This window comes from Meles meles, chromosome 20, assembly GCF_922984935.1.
Source record: "Meles meles chromosome 20, mMelMel3.1 paternal haplotype, whole genome shotgun sequence".
Taxonomy (NCBI): Eukaryota; Metazoa; Chordata; class Mammalia; order Carnivora; family Mustelidae; genus Meles; species Meles meles.
The window spans coordinates 37,146,798-37,163,234 of record NC_060085.1 but is presented as its reverse complement, the minus strand read 5'-3'; the positions used below and the strand labels follow the sequence as shown (position 1 = coordinate 37,163,234).

General features: G+C 38.9%; 2 protein-coding genes across 5 annotated transcripts in view; both read left to right on the top strand.

The window, feature by feature from the left end:
• TMF1 (TATA element modulatory factor 1) overlaps nt 1-7,375 on the top strand; it is a 35,734-nt gene extending 28,359 nt beyond the window's left edge. For both annotated transcript variants that reach the window (XM_045991901.1, XM_045991902.1), the window contains 5 exons: nt 242-334; nt 1,201-1,302; nt 1,803-1,955; nt 3,086-3,211; nt 4,948-7,375. In XM_045991901.1, the coding sequence (XP_045847857.1) occupies nt 242-334; nt 1,201-1,302; nt 1,803-1,955; nt 3,086-3,211; nt 4,948-5,091 (618 nt within the window). In that variant the 3' untranslated portion in view covers nt 5,092-7,375. The remainder of the gene's footprint in view (nt 1-241; nt 335-1,200; nt 1,303-1,802; nt 1,956-3,085; nt 3,212-4,947) is intronic.
• Nucleotides 7,376-14,000: 6,625 nt separating this feature from the next.
• Nucleotides 14,001-16,437, top strand: part of EOGT (EGF domain specific O-linked N-acetylglucosamine transferase) — a 39,188-nt gene continuing 36,751 nt past the window's right edge. Inside the window, exons 1-3 of one of the 3 annotated variants that reach the window (XM_045992184.1) lie at nt 14,001-14,148; nt 14,928-15,152; nt 16,038-16,093. The gene's annotated coding sequence lies outside the window, so the exon portion shown is untranslated. Of the gene's footprint in view, nt 14,149-14,927; nt 15,153-16,014; nt 16,094-16,437 lie in introns of all 3 variants that reach the window. The other 2 variants (XM_045992185.1, XM_045992183.1) reach the window with 2 other exon arrangements.

Sequence of the window (16,437 nt, the reverse complement as noted above, 5' to 3'; positions counted from 1 at the left end):
GTATTTACCAGTGTTCAGTTGCCTCTAGAGAATGATAGGGGATAATTCTCCACTAGAGAATGGTTGGGGATGCTAGCCAACTAATGAGATGCCATGGTGCAGTGAGCAATGTGACTACTTTCGGAAGCTGGTCTTTAGTAGTAAAACAAATAGGAATACATACTTTATGTTCTTGACTTTGGAATGGACTTAAAAGGATGATTTAGTACAGAAATTATCTAACTGTACCTCTCTCCATTAGATGCTACTGAATAGTCAGTTAGAAATGGAGAAAATGAAAGTTGAACAGGAAAGGAAGAAAGCTGTTTTCAACCAGGAAGCAATAAAAGAAAAGGTATTGAATTTTGGATTTTGTTTTGTTTTTGGTATAACCAGGCAGTAGCTGTTGTGATTAATCATTGTTATGTAATTTTAGCTATACTTTGTAAATATCATTTCTTATATCTAAAATCAATAGAGTGATGAATTCTAGTATTGTAATCAGTATCCTGTCAGAGTGGGTCCAAAGTAATTTGTTGTTTATCCAAAGAGATCTGTGATTTCTAGGATTCGAATGATAGAATCTGTTGCCCAATTTTAAATAAATTTTGTGGTCGTTCACTGAAACTAATGTACTTTATTTGGCCTCTAGTTACCTTGGGAATAAAACTGATTTATTTACTTTATTTCTGGTTAAGGAAGGTAATTTTCTAAAATGAGTTTCCTGTATTTGAAGGATTGGAGTATACTAGGGAGTTAGCATGTTATATTAAAGCTACTTCTGTGTACATGGAAATTACCTTTTGAATTCATTTGGAATTTTAAAACTATGTATTTAAAAATAAAATGGGTAAGCCAGAAACTTGATGGTTTATAAAACTCATTAGTAATCTTACTGTAAAGAATTAGGTTCAATTGGTGATATAATATATAATATAGAGAAGTTAGTTCATATACTTGTTAGAACAAAAACATTCTCGTTCCATTAAAAATAAATTATGTTGTAATATAAATGGGTCCTGAGATGATTTGGCCAAGTTGTCTACAATTTTAAATTACTATTGGGCCTTTAAATAAGACTTTAGATATCCTGTCTATAACATTTATGAGGAAATGAGAATGAGTCTTTGTTGTCATTTGTCCTAGAAAAGTTTCTTGCTTTCTTTTTTTTTTTTACCATTTTAGTTTTTAATGTGACCGTTTTTTTTTTCACTCCTTAAGGAACGGAAGCCATTTTCTGTTTCTAGCACTCCTACCATGTCACGTTCGAGTTCAATAAGTGGAGTTGATATGGCAGGGCTACAAACATCTTTTCTGTCTCAGGTGATATTTTATTTCTTACATGTACCTAGTTGTTAAACTCGATGATGATAAAGGAAATATGCAGGTAGCTTTTGGCTGTGAGCCATGACCTTGCCATTCCATAGGCAATTCATCTGTATATTCCCAAAGGAGTGCTAATTGCACTGAGGAAATAGAGATGATTTTTTGCCTTTGAGAAAGTCCTGGACATTTTATTTTACTTAAAGATTATTTATTTATTGATTGACAGAGAGAGAGAGAGAGAATGTGTGAGAGAGGGAACACAAGCAGGGGTATTGGGAGAGGGAGAAGCAGGCTTCTTGCTGAGCAGGGAGCCTGAAGTGGGGTTTGATCCCAGGACCCTGGGATGAGCCCAAGGCAGACACTTAATGACTGAGCCACCCAGGTGCCCCAGTCACAGACATTCTAAAACAAGAGTTAGCAGAAGCGTTTTGTTTGAACCTTATAATGGAACTCAGTTTATAATAACTGAATAACTGAATGTGGTTTGTTCAATATAGGATGAGCCTCATGATCACTCATTTGGAACAATGTCTATGTCAGCTAACGGAAACAATCTTTATGATGCTGTGAGAATGGGAGCAGGATCCAGCATTATTGAAAATCTGCAGTCTCAGCTAAAACTCAGGGAAGGAGAGATTACTCATTTACAGGTTTGGAAAAATTAAATGTGCTACAGAGGTAAATGAAATTTTGGGCCCCAGTAAATAGCACCCTACATCTCCACCTCACTTCTGAGCAAATTGGGAAATAAAGTGAGATATGGCATGTGAAGTTTAAAATATATCACATATTAATGATAAAGACAAGTTGGAGAAAATAGCCAAAGATGAGAGCCAAATGAGCCTGCTGACTGCCTGAGTTAGGGTGACTTGACTTATCTCCCCCATCACAGCAGATGCGGGCCTGGAGTGGACCTCCCTGTGTGTTGTAGCCTGCCAGCTAAGACTTTCAAGCATCTAGGAGCAGAGAACTCCTGGCAGGCGCCTTTCCCCAAACATTAAAAAAAAAGGAAGTTGCTGATCTGAAAAGTCATTTTATTCCCAGATTTACCACTTAGATAAGTCACTTCCCTTTGTGAGGAAGGAGTGAAGGAGATTAAGAGAGGTTAGAATTAGAACATCCTGCATGTGAAAGGAAGCCTCATGAATCGGGAGGCAGCATCCTACCACTTCACCTTGTTTTTTAAAAACTTAATATGGTAAGGTGTTAAAACATTTTACCTATTTGCATTGTTGCACTTGATATACTGAGAGGTAAATCTTTCCGTTTATTCTCATTATATAAGTTTAGTTAGTTGAAATACTACTCTATTAAAGAACAAGTCTTTGAATTGGAAAATAAGATCAGAATCATCTTTATAAGTGTTATGTTCATGTAGCCCAGTGTGCTGTACTTGAGGGCCCAGATTAACTTATTGGGTAGTGCTGACAGATTCTGTCATATGAGCCGCACAGCTGGTGCTGCATTAAAGTATGTTTTTATTTCTCTGAATTTCTGCAGTAATTTAGAGTGACTGAAATATACGTTGTTTCTCTAGAGAAAAATATAGGGCTGTATATTTCAAACAGACTATTGGATTTTCTCTAGTTCTTTTTGCCCTATAAATGATAACTTCTGAGGAAAGCAGAAACTCTTGTTGCCATTTCCTTAAGAAAAAGTTAGTTTATGGCTATATGTTGACATACTATTTCCCCCAAAATAATATTGAATAGATTTCTATTAGTGGAAGTATTAAACAAGATATATTTTGATTTAAATTACTTTCTGGTATGTTTCTCAGCTAGAAATTGGCAACCTAGAGAAAACACGCGCAATAATGGCTGAGGAGCTAGTTAAATTAACAAATCAAAATGATGAACTCGAAGAGAAAGTGAAAGAGATACCCAAACTTCGAACTCAGCTAAGAGTAAGTATTCTTCATTTAAGGATGAGTCCAAGGGGTTGCCTGATGGCTTAGTTGGTTAGGTGGTTGACTCTCGATTTCAGCTCAGGTCATGATCTCAAGATCATGGGAGTGACCCCCTTGTCGGACTCCATGTCAGGCTCTACACTCAGCAGGAACTCTGTTTCAGAATTCTCTCTCTCCCTCTGCCTCTCCCTCTGCCTCTCCCCCTGCTCGCTTACATGCACACTTGCTCTCTCTTTCTCTCTCTACAAAATGAGTAAATCCTTTAAAAAGAGGATGAGTCCAAGGTATTTTTATCCAGTTACATTAAATTTCATATTGTTAGTTTATATAAAATACACAAGTTTTCATGATTTCTTTGAAAATGGTATTAATATTTCAGAAAAGCAGTTTCAAGAACCTTCTTTTTTTGTGTGTGTTCTCTAGAAAGTGTCAATTTACTGGTTTTAGTTTTCTGGTCCCATGTGGACTTTATTTATTTATTTTTTAAATTAAATTTAATTTTTTTTCAGTGTTCCAAATTCATTGTTTACACACCACACCCAGTGTTCCATGCAATACATGCCCTCCTTAATACCCATCACCAGGCTCACCCAACCCCTCACCCCTCTCCCCTCCAAAACCCTAAGTTTGTTTCTCAGAGTCCACAGTCTCTCATGGTTTGTCTCCCCCTCCGATTTCCCCCAACTCACTTCTCCTCTCCATCTCCCAGTGTCTTCCGTGTTATTCCTTATGCTCCATAATACGTAAGTGAAACCATATGATAATTGACTTTCTCTGCTTGACCAATTTCACTCAGCATAATCTGCTCTAGTCCTGTCCATGTGGATATAAAAGTTGGGTATTCATCCTTTCTGATGGAGGCATAAAATACTCCATTGTATATATGGACCATGTCTTCTTTATCCATTTGTCTATTGAAGGGCATCTTGGCTTTTTGCATAGTTTGGCGACTGTGGCCATTGCTGCTATGAACATTGGGGTACAGGTGGCCCTTCTTTTCACTACATCTGTATCTTTGGGGTGAATACCCAGTAGTGCAATTGCAGGGTCATAGGGTAGCTCTATTTTTAATTTCTTAAGGAATTTCCACACTGTTTTCCGAATTGGCTGTACCAACTTGCATTCCCACCAGCAGTGTAAGAAGAGGAACCTTCTTCTTGATTGTCACACTACACAAAGTATTTTTCATAATCATGTCTTGTCCCCAAAATAAGAAAATAACTGGATTTTATTTGACCAAGGCTCATTTATACTGCTTCTCTTTTACATGATCTTATTAGTATTTTGTTCATTGATGTTATATATATCATCACAATTTGCATATTTGGTATTAGGAGTCATTGTTAAGCCATATGAGAATATATTTTCTTTCAGTTTTTTCTATGGGATAAATGCCAGGTAATACTTAAACCACAATGAACCAGAGAGAATAAAATTTTATCAAATGTGTTTAAGTTAATAAGAAAAAAGACAGATTAATATTTATATAGGGATAATTGTAGATTAGTGGAGAGATAAAATTGATAGCCATCTGGCTTAAGTTTTTTTTTTTTTAATTCCTTTACTTGCTATTTATTTCAGCAGATTGGAATATTTTAATTTTTATATGAGATGACTAGATACTTTTATTTAGATTGTAATGTGTTTAACTATTGACTCATTTATAATATAAATATAATATTAAAGATGTTTTATAGAGTTAATTTTAAAAATTATGAACACATGTTTTGTAGGATTTGGATCAAAGGTACAACACTATTCTGCAGATGTATGGAGAAAAAGCAGAAGAGGCAGAAGAACTTCGATTAGATCTTGAAGATGTAAAAAATATGTATAAGACTCAAATAGATGAACTTTTAAGGCAAAGGCTCAGTTAACTTCTGAAAATTACATTCCTATCAAACTGAATGTAACATTTAATATCTAAATGTAGACTTCCAATAAATTCTTTTATAGAATTAGAAAGTGGAATTTACTGTAGAGTTCAAGAACTGAAAAAAATTGTTTTCTAGTATATAGTAATATTTGCAGTTAAATTATTTTGTGTAATATTTGAACTTTATTTTTGAAACTATTCTTTAAAGATTTATTTTTTAAAGCATCAATGTTTTTTGTTTTTGTTTTTTTGTCTTGAATAGCACAGAGATTACTTTTCCTCATATCAACATTAGGGAAGGAGAGAGTGTTCATATGTTGTATTGTAAATATATAATTAATTGTATCTGTAATTTATATGTGTTTGTATATATTAAGGACATTTAAAGAGTTATATTAACATATTGAAACTTTGAAATCTTTCACATTTCAACATATCTAATTACTACTTCATGAAAATAGACATTAAGTGTTCTAGTAAAAAAAATTATTAAACCTGCAGTTACTAAATTTTGAACTAATTTTTTTTTCTTTTAAAGTAGAAGTCACACACTGTCTGAAGCTTAAAGGGTGAATGATTTAAACTTTAAAATTTTTGTGGTCTGAGAATTTCTTTCACCCAGATTCTACAGTTAAATCTGTACAGATTTTGGTATCTCTCTGGTAAAGCTGTAGCTATTCAGTTAGTTATATAGGCATGATTGGATAGTGGAACAATTTTACTTAGAATGATTTTGTGATGATAACAGTGACATTTGAGTGATTTTTGAAGAGGTACTGTTTTACTGCCCTCCCCTATAAAATGAATCAAAAGTGGTAAAATAATACCATGATATTCTCTTAAAAATTAATTGTTCATATTTTGTAAAGCTTTATTTTTCAGCACATTAAAAATCAATATTTGATATTATAAAATATAAGAATATAGAGAAATTATTGGAGTTAAATTTAAATTTGGCCTTCTTCAATTCTGTATAATTTATCATTTTTTCCTCAAAACTTCACACACAAAAATAGTGTGGAATAGCTTTAAAAAAATAGCTAGCTTTCTTCCAAGTGTTATTTTGTTTAAAAGTTAACTGGGCCTTGTTTTAAATTTGTGAAATATTTTGATACATTTTATTACTGAGAGTCATTACCTGACTTTATTTGCAAATAAAAACTCTCATTTAATTTTTAGTTGAATTTTAAACACTAGAACTTTGGAGTATAACTATAAGCAAGCCATGTCGAAGAGTTTAGAATGCTTTTCAGGGCAATTCAAGTGACCTCATTTTTGTTCTTTTTTATTCCAGACAGAATTTCTGTCATTGGATCTCTAATTTGTAGCACTAACAAATCGTCTTTCAATGTGAACCAAATTCATAAAATTAATTTTCTATATTTTAGTGGTAAAAAGCAGTGCAATAGCTTTTTGTCAGCTTGGACTTTTTAATTTTTTTTGTTTTTTTTAATATTCAGGGGCTGACAAGGAATGACAAGACTGATAGCAATAAGAAATGTACAAAATTAGAAAATATAGGAAACTTAAGTTGCAAAATATCAAGTGTTTGAAACTAGAAGTTCAGGAATTATAAAATTATTCTTTTAAAATATCCATTAGCGAGAAAATAAAATCTTCAGGTTGTAGAAAAAAGATTGAAATAAAACTCCTATGCTTTTCAATTTCATAATATTAAACATTCTCTTTTCTTAATTCTTATTTACATTAATAAAATCCATTCAACTTATAATTCTAAAGTGTCTTCAATTTATTTAACTTAAAAATGATAAGCAGTTAGGGCTCGGGGTGTATATTACCATATGTTCTTTATCCAAAAATTAATAATGGATATTCACACAGATTTTATTATACACTTGGATCTCAATACATTTATAAGTTGAGAAGGTGTAGTGAATAAGTTTCTTGAAAAACCCCACTAAGTGACAGAATACCTATTATAATATTAGTTGCTGTATTTTACTGTTGGTCATTAAAACTTTATCCATATTTTGTAAAATTATATTTTAATGTTTAGGAGAATAGTTTGCAATCAGGTATTTCTCTTGAAAAAAATAGATACTAAAAGTCAACAATTTCAGAAATATTAAAAAAAAGAGTAAAAGAGGTGTGAGCCTTGTTAATATATAAACTGAGCACAGACTAACGGTGTTTTTCCAATTCTTGGGAAGCTAGATCGAGACTACCAATTTCTTTCTTTTCCATTGACTCTGTTGTGAAGTTTCAGTTTTATACTGTTTAGCATATGGGAATGTATTCAATGTACTATATTGTGATTTAAGATACTTAAATCTTTATACTTTATAGATACAATGTATCTATACATTGTATAAAGATAAAATCTTTATACTTTATAGATACAATGTATCTATATTGTGATTTAAGATAAGGAAAATTTCTGAGCTAGGGAAACATGAGTTCCTGTAGTTAAACAATTAATTTCTGGAGAAATTTTTTTTCTCATGATTCTTCCAGTTGACATTTGATTTCTGAATTGAAAATTTTATTCAGATGCTTATTAAAAGTATACAAATTATAGTTTTTAAAAAAAAGCCACAAGAGAAAAGAGAAAATGACTATAGGTATCTTTATCTTGTTTTACTACTATTTGTCTGGTATGTGTACATTTTCTTCTAATGTATCATAATTTTTTATTTCCCTTTAAAATTCTAATCTTCCCTATTCCATTCAGTTTTATAGTATAATTTAATATTTTGTAAAGGGCTAAAAGTATGATTTCAACTACCGATGGATAAAATATTTTAATTCTAAGTGAAAGGTAATAAGCATGAATCTGATTTGAATAAAGATTTTAAAATAGTATTAGTATATTTCACTGTTACCATAATTTAGACCAGCCAGTACCAATGAATGAGGGTGTATTGTTTTATGAAGATAATAGGACTTGTATAACTTCAGAATTTGTATTTTAAAATGAGGATAAACCCAAATTTTCTATGAGTTATATTATGAAGAGTGTTATTAATATTAGGTATAGTTTTTCGAATGAAAACATGTTTTTGGAAAACAATTATGAGAATTTACTTTTTGCAACTAAATTGCTATATGGATGATTTGTGTCTTAAAAATCTTAAACACTATAAGAATACTCTTCCAAAAGTCTTACAACAGTTCTGTACTCAAACAATAACAATAGATAAAATAAGTTGTCCTCCATTCATAAGTTATTCTGAGTTCATATTGCTTTTAATACTGAACTCTGCAGCTTTGATCCTTAAAAGTATTTGTAAAGTTTTGCCTTTACACATAGCTATTTTCCCTTTAGCAAATCACAGTCCTTTAATAAGATAGAATGGAAATTGTTTCTTTCTCCTTAATACTAAATGCTTCTCAAAACAAAAAACCCAAAATACTTTAGTAGTCCACAATTGCAGTACAGAGAATTTTTTGTTAGTGCTGTCTGGAATTTATTCTCCATTTGTCCTACATTTACCTGTAAGGTAAATGTAATTTTAAAATCTTCAAATAATACTAAGCCAAGGGATAATAAGAGCAGTTGCTGTTTGCTTAATAGTAAACTCTAAACTCTACTATTGCTTTTATAGGTAGTGATGGACAGATAAAGGTGTTCCTTTTCATTTTTAAACAATGCCATGCTCATTTGTCTCTTGAAATTACAATCTTAATTTTTAAAAATACATATTGCTCAAAAATCTGTGGTCATGTGGATTATAGGAGACACAGTGCTTGCTTTGTTACTGTGGAAAGAATTCACTTAAATGGGATCATAATCCCTTATCCACTGTTTTGAAGTCTAGAAAGCTCTGCAAGCTGATAGGTGGTGTCTTTATAAGTTTGCTATCAAATCTGCTTTGGTGGTAAAGCCTAACTTTTACTGACATGGGGGCTATTTAGAAGCTTTATTTCACTCAGTGTGAATATTCATATACTTTGTTGCAGAAATACTGTGTGAGATTATGGGGTGTTGACCCAGGGCACATCCAGGGTGTTAAGTAGTAAACTGTGTGCATACCCTATTGTATACTAAAAAATTCGGGAACACATATGGTCCCAAAGATTTTGGAAAAGGGATTGTATATTTGCACTCTATGTTCAAATCGTTTTTTTAAAGTCAATACTGTTAAATCTCCATTTTTAAAATGAAGAATGGTTTAGTTGCTTAAGGTCATATGGTAAGTAAGTGGCAAAGATGAGATTCTAATTTGTGCAGTTAGGCTCCAGAGAACATGTTCTGAACCATTAACTGCACTGTTGACTCTCTTACTCCTTTTCTGTGAAACCATAAATGTATAGATCAACTGCAGCGTAAGGTCAACTTTTGTCAAAATTTATTTGCTGGGGCGCCTGGGTGGCTCAGTTATTAAGCGGCTGCCTTCAGCTCGGATCATGATCCTGGGCCTGGGATTGAGCCCCGCATTGAGCTGCCTGCTCAGTGGGAAGTCTGCTTCTCCCTCTCCCACTCCACCTGGTTGTGTTCCTATGTCTCTGTCAAATAAAAATCTTAAAAAATTATTTGCTTAAAACTTCAGAACCATTGAATTACATTTCAAGCAGTTGGGTATATAAGATAACCAATAAGCTATATTCTGATAGTACTGTGAGCTCTCCAAATGTCAGTATATGTGCAATGAGCTTAAAACACATCTAGTAAGATTGTAATGCACTGTAGAAATGGTTATATAAAGTTTCAAACTTGTACAAAAGAGAGAACAGATTATGAATCCCCATGTACCCATTAACACACACTCTTTAACAGTGTTCAACAGTTCATGGCCCATTTTGTTTCATTTATAGTCCACTTGTGCTTCATCTCAATCCACACTGTTTTGAAGAAAATTGCAGACATAAGACTTGATTATCATATTTGGTTATTTGCATCATGGTTCATAGAGGAAAGATGGGATAAATATGCTTGAATCGTTTTCTTCATTTACCAGTTTTCTTGTTTTTGTTTTCACATTTAGCGTTGGGTCCTTTGCCATCTTGGTTCCCTTTGTGGTCAGAGATGAACAATGAGGTTTTGGTTTGTGCATCTGGTTGATTGGTTGGGTCTTTTGAATATAAGATTTAAGTATATGTGTGCTTCAATCCATTATAGTTACCCCCTTTTTTTTTTTAAGACTTTATTTATTTGACAGACACAGTGAGAGAGGGAATCATAAGCAGGGGGAGTGGGAGAGGAAGAAGCAGGCCTCCCGCTGAGCAGGGAGCCTGATGCAGGGCTCAATCCCTGGACACCAGAAGCATGACCTCAGCCCCAGGCAAATGCTTAACGACTGAGCCACCCAGGTGCCCCAACAGTTAACCTTTACTGATGCTTTAAATTATCCTATCTTTGGCCAGAGGAAGCCTTTTCAGATTGGTTCCTGAGGCCTTCTGATACAGTCCTCATAATCTTTGATTGCTTCCCTGATTCCTCATGTAAGATTTTTCAGCTTCTGCTTGTATATTACATGCCCATTTTTTTTTTAAGATTTTATTTATTTATTTGACAGAGAGAGAGATCACAAGTAGGCAGAGAGGCAGGCAGAGAGAGAGGAGGAAGCGGGCCCCCTGCGGAGCAGAGAGCCCGATGCGGGGCTTGATCCCAGGACCCTGAGATCATGACCTCAGCCAAAGGCAGCGGCTTAATCCACTGAGCCACCCAGGCGCCCCTACATGCCCATTTCTAAGATGATCCATTTTTCTTTTTTCCTTTTTTAGAGATTTTATTTATGTATTTGTCAGAGAGAGAGAGAACAAGCAGGCAGAGTGGGCAGAGGGAGAAACAGACTTCCAGATGAGCAGGGAGCCAGATGGGGAACTCTATTCTAGGACCCTGGGATCATGACCTGAACAGAAGGCAACTGCTTAACCAACTGAGCCACCCAGGCATCCCTAAGATGATCCATTTTTCAATGGAACCCATGTTCCTTTTAATGGGAAATGTTTGCAGATCATAGTCTGGGCACAAAAGGTGCTTCTTGCTACAGGGTTGGTTATTTCTAGGCCTTTTCTTTCTTTTTTTTTTTTTTTAAAGATTTTATTTATTTATTTGACAGAGAGAGATCACAAGTAGACAGAGAGGCAGGCAGAGAGAGAGAGAGAGGGAAGCAGGCTCGCTGCTGAGCAGAGAGCCCGATGCGGGACTCGATCCCAGGACCCTGAGATCATGACCTGAGCCGAAGGCAGCGGCTTAACCCATTGAGCCACCCAGGCACCCCTCTAGGCCTTTTCAATAGATGTTGGAGAGATCCACTTTCAATAATAAAATATGTTAATGCATATTATCACCTTCAAATTCATTAACTATAGGATTTTTATATAACTTCATCAGGCTTACATCTACACCACATGCCAAAATTTCAGCTTCAAAGATACCACCTTAATTATTCCTATTTGAGGTATCCCAACCAATATTCCAACTTTCAGTTTGGTTCCTGGAAACAGTTTATGATTTTTTAAAAATTCTTTTAGTCCTGAGGATACATCCACCAGGACATGCTAATTGTTTCAAAGTCACCTGGAATAGGTCCTTTGTGGTGGTATACGCCACAACTGGATAGCATTTAAATTTGGTTTCATTTGACTTTCAATTTTTAAGGATTACTTTTTAAAAATTTTGTCTTATAATGTAAAATATTTACATGATTCTAAAGCCACTTCTATATAATGTACACCCAGAGAAGTTGTCTTCCTTGTCTCTATACACATATTCCCTCCTTTCCCCATAGGTAATCATTTTAAATGTTATTTTATTTGTAAAATAGTATGTATATATTCCCTTTTCTAGGTGAATAATAGCATATTACACATCCTTTACCCGCTCAAAAATAAACCCTGAAGTGTATAGAGATATTTCTCAGTTCTTTTTTTTGTGCCTGCATAGTTCTACATTGTGTGGATATACCAGTTTATTCAGTTAGCCTCCCCAATAAAGGATATTTGCGTTTTTTTAAATGTCAGTTTGAAGAAACTTTAAATTTTAAGATTGGTATTTTGGGTGGAAAATCTGTGTTGCACCTGGCTGCTGCAATATGTTAGAACTGGATCTGACGTTCTTAAAGGTCTGTCACGTTTCCTCTGAGCCTGAAGGACTGCACCTTACTATTAAGCCATTTAAAATAGAACCACGTGTGTGTCACACCAGTTTAATTGGTTTGTTGTGCTTGCAATGAGACTAACCTCTTCTTAGAAACTTTTCTCATGTATTAGGTTTAAAACACATAAATACAAATCACCACTTAGTGACAAAAATGTATTTTAAATGACTGCAATTCATTTAATTTAATTTATTTATTTTTTTTATTTAAAAGATTTTATTTATTTATTTGACAGAGAGAGAGATCACAAGTAGGCAGAGAGGCAGGCAGAGAGAGAGGAGGAAGCAGGCTCCCTGCAGAGCAGAGAGCCCGATGCGGGACTCGATCCCAGAACCCTGAGATCATGACTGAGCCGAAGGCAGCGGCTTAATCCACTGAGCCACCTAGGCGCCCCGACTGCAATTCATTTTAAATCGACTAACAGGAAAGCTACATAACCATAGGATGGTTAGGGGCGCCTGGGTGGCTCAGTGGGTTAAGCCGCTGCCTTCGGCTCAGGTCACGATCTCAGGGTCGTGGGATCGAGTCCCGCATCGGGCTCTCTGCTCAGCAGGGAGCCTGCTTCCCTCTCTCTCTCTCTGCCTGCCTCTCTACTTGTGATCTCTCTCTGTCAAATAAATAAAATCTTTAAAAAAAAAAAAAAATAGGATGGTTACAAGTAAGCCGAGAAAGCACTTTTGGTGGGTAATAGGGAGGGCACGTACTGCATGGAGCACTGGGTGTGATGCCAAAACAATGAACACTGTTATGCTGTAAATAAACAAATAAAAATAAATATTAAAAAAAAATTATTGCCCTTGTTGGTACGGGGCAGGCAAAGTATGACATAAGAGAGCAGTAGTTCCCTTAGAGGCAGTCTTAACACATGAAGAGTAAATGAGTTAATACTGTAAAGTGCTTTAGAATTATGCCCGGGACATGTCAAATACCGTATGTGTTCCCTTGCAGTATTGTTATTTGGAAAAAAAATCCAGATAACCTTATTTAGCAGATGGCTAATGAATTTGTAACACTCGACAGCATCTTTAAAAAGTATTTAAAAAGCATTCAAGCCTTTGGAAACAAACTTGTTTCTTTATGGTCACGTTGGTAGTGGTGACTTTATGTGTCTGAGCATGTTTATTTTGATGGTATCAGCCTTACTTTAATCAGTTCCAGTTGAATCCGTAATGATCAACTGTGCTGGGCTCTATAGAAGATATCGTAGTAGCACGAAGAGTGTCAAGATTGAAGGCAGCGTGGGAGACAGGCAAATGACTATGATAAAATAATATAATTATAAAGGAATTCAAATAATTATAAAACAACACGATGATAAACTTAACGCAGAGCAGCATTTGAACTTGTCGAGTTTTCGGGTGAGTACGGAGAGGGGCAAGTACACCGCGATATGATGTACGAGGACTGCAGAGAACCTCCCCCCACCCCGAACGCCCCCCCACCCCGCAAGGGCTGCCGACTGCGTTCGCGCCCCACCTCGGAAAGTTAGGGCGGCAACTTCTGTCCTGCTTCAGAAAACAGTAACCGTCCGGGTGAGTGCGACGCAGTCAGAATGTAGATGGGAAGCAGAGTCAGGTGTCCTCGCGTCCGAGCGCCTTATCCCCGCCCCCCCCGCCGCAGGGGGCCAGGCCGCCGGGTGAGCCCGCTTCCCTCCCCCGCTCCGCCCCGGCAGCGGGCACTGAGGATCCGGCACTGCCTGCCCGCGGGCGAGCGCGCCCAGGAGCAGCCTGAGCCCCGCCCCTCCCCGCCGCCCCGCGTCCGGCCGCGCGCGCCGAGCCCCGCTCCCGCCTCTGACCCGGGCCGCCCCTTTGCCCGGCTCGGGCCCGCCTCCCGGCGCAGGCCGCCTCGGAGTCCCGGAGGCTCCCTGGCGCCCCCTGGCCTGGCTCCCGCGCCCGAGGTTTCCGGTGAGCGGCAGCAGCCGGTTATGACGCCTCGGTGCTCTCGAGCGGCTGCTGTCTCCTCCTCCTCCGCAGCCCCGGCTCTCCTGGCTCCAGGTGGGACTCGCTCGGGGATCCGCAGAGCCCTCAGCCGTCGCCCTGCCGCGGCCGCCCGGCTGCGCGCGCCTCTCCCGCCGGGGCTCCCGGCGCGCCTTCCCCGCGGGCTGCAGTCTCTCCCCGGACTCAGCCGCGCCTTCCACCGCCTGCGGGCCAGGGAGGGGGGCGCTTGGCCCCGGCGCGCGGGGCTCCCGGGAGCCCGCCGACCACGGGGAAGGATGCCCTTCTCCCCGTCCCGCGCCGCGTGGGTCGGTGTGCCAGACCGGGGCGAAGTCGCTCCCCCGGGCCCCTCCCCGGCGCCGGGGGACTGGGTGGAGGTGGGCGGGGGGGCGAGGTGGCGGGCGACGTGCGGGAACCTGGCGACCCCGACGCAGCCCCGCGGACGCCTGGGGTGAAGACACCGAGCGCGGCGGGCTGGCTGCCGGATCGCTGTCGCCGCCGCCGCCTCCCCCGCCGCCCCGCGTCCCCGACTGAGGTTCTGGTCACCCAGCGGGTGGACCTCCCCTCGGCATCTCAGACAGCCAAGCCCTTTCTGATCCCCTGCCTCAGCCTACCGTGAGACCCGTGGCCCCCGCGCAGGCGAGCGTTTGGGAGTCCTTGTGAGTCTCAGAACGCGTTCAACTTTGCATTTGTCCACTGTATTCTTTAAACTTCCCAAGATCTGAGGCATGGAGCCCTGCCCCATCTCACCCACTGTGGTCCCTGTCAGCCTCGGGCTCTCATCATCTTTCAGGCTCTTCCTTTTTTTTTTCTTCCCTTTTCCCTCCTCCACCTTTTAGGCCTGAGGAAATCCGGGGAAGGAATCCAGAAGAGAAAGGAGCAGGTTGCTTTGTGCTGAAGGGAAAGCAGCGCCGAGCTCCAGCTTCCATCTGCTGGAGAAGCGCACCCACCCATCCCTGGGGGGGCCTTGCAAGAGGACTGCGCACCCGAACCGGCTTTCTGCCAGGCCCCGGGGCTGTGCTTTCATGCTCCAGCAGCTACCCCCTTCTAGCTTACGCAAACAGGTACGTGTCCTTTGCAAAAGCCTGGTTTCTGATCCGAGACTTCAGATTTTTCCCATGACTGAGGTGTTACTCCTTCTCCGTGGATCGGTGGGTTTAGTTTCAGCCAGAGCTCAGTCAAGGACGGTGGACTTGAAGAACTGACGGTCAGGACTTAGTCATAACAATGACTTTATTACTGGAAAGAATGAGTCAAGAAAATAGGCCAGCCTACCTGTTGGATGGTCAGGCTGGAGGAGTACAGAGGAAGGCTCAACTAGCGTATGGTTCAGTGAGTGGAATTAATGGGATGAGAACCAGGAACGTTGTTTCCTCTAGGAAGGTTTTTGTTTGTTTGTTCTTTGTTGTTTTTTTTTTTTAAGATTTTATTTATTTATTTGACAGAGATCCCAAGTAGGGCGGGGGGGGGGGGGCAGAGCAGGCTCCCTGCTGAGCAGAGGAGCAGAGAGCCCACTGTGGGGCTCGATCCCAGCACCCTGGGATCCTGACCTGAGCTGAAGGGAGAGGCTTTAACCCACTGAGCCACGCAGGCACCCCTCCTCTAGGAAGGTTTTATCCACCGAGTGTCTCTTTGGCCTGTAGCGGTTTATGCCTGTATAAAGTGGACCGTAGCCTTCTGCGTACCGTTAGAATCTAGTTTAAGTGAGTGTGGAGCGTGGTACCTTTAACTTTGCTTTTTGCAGTCTGCTGTTCACTAGGGAAAAGAAAGCACACTATGAGTCAAGCCTTTTGCTTACAGAATGTCTCACTAAGTGCCAGGCCTTGTGCTCAGAGGTTATCTCATTAAATTTTTTTCTCTCTTAATATTTCCTTTAATCCAAAAATATCACCTGAGTGATAAAGTCTGCTTTGGCATCCTTTTAAGGCGCTGTGTTTCATTTCTGGCAGAGTTCAGATACCTGAAACATCACAGCAGCTTCTGTGTGGTTCGGATAATTAAAGAGGTAAATATTTCCAGTAGGACACTATTACTATTAATGCGTATTTTTAAATTTTGTAAGATCACCGTCAACTCACTGTTGGGTGAGAGTCCTAACTGAAATATGAATTCAGATCACCTTTCCAACAGGTAACAATATACTCTTCGGAGCCATGAAGAAGAGAAGCCATGATATTTAGCACTCCAGAGGGGAAGAGAATTCCTTTTCAGTGTCCACACTCTTGGTTATGAAGCCTTGGCCTTGGGACTTTAGGCTGGATTAAACATAGCAGTTTATGTCTAAAGGCCTCATCTTCGTTAGGCATAGTCAGTGAAGGCTGATTCTGAAAGCTGGTTTTTCCAACATGC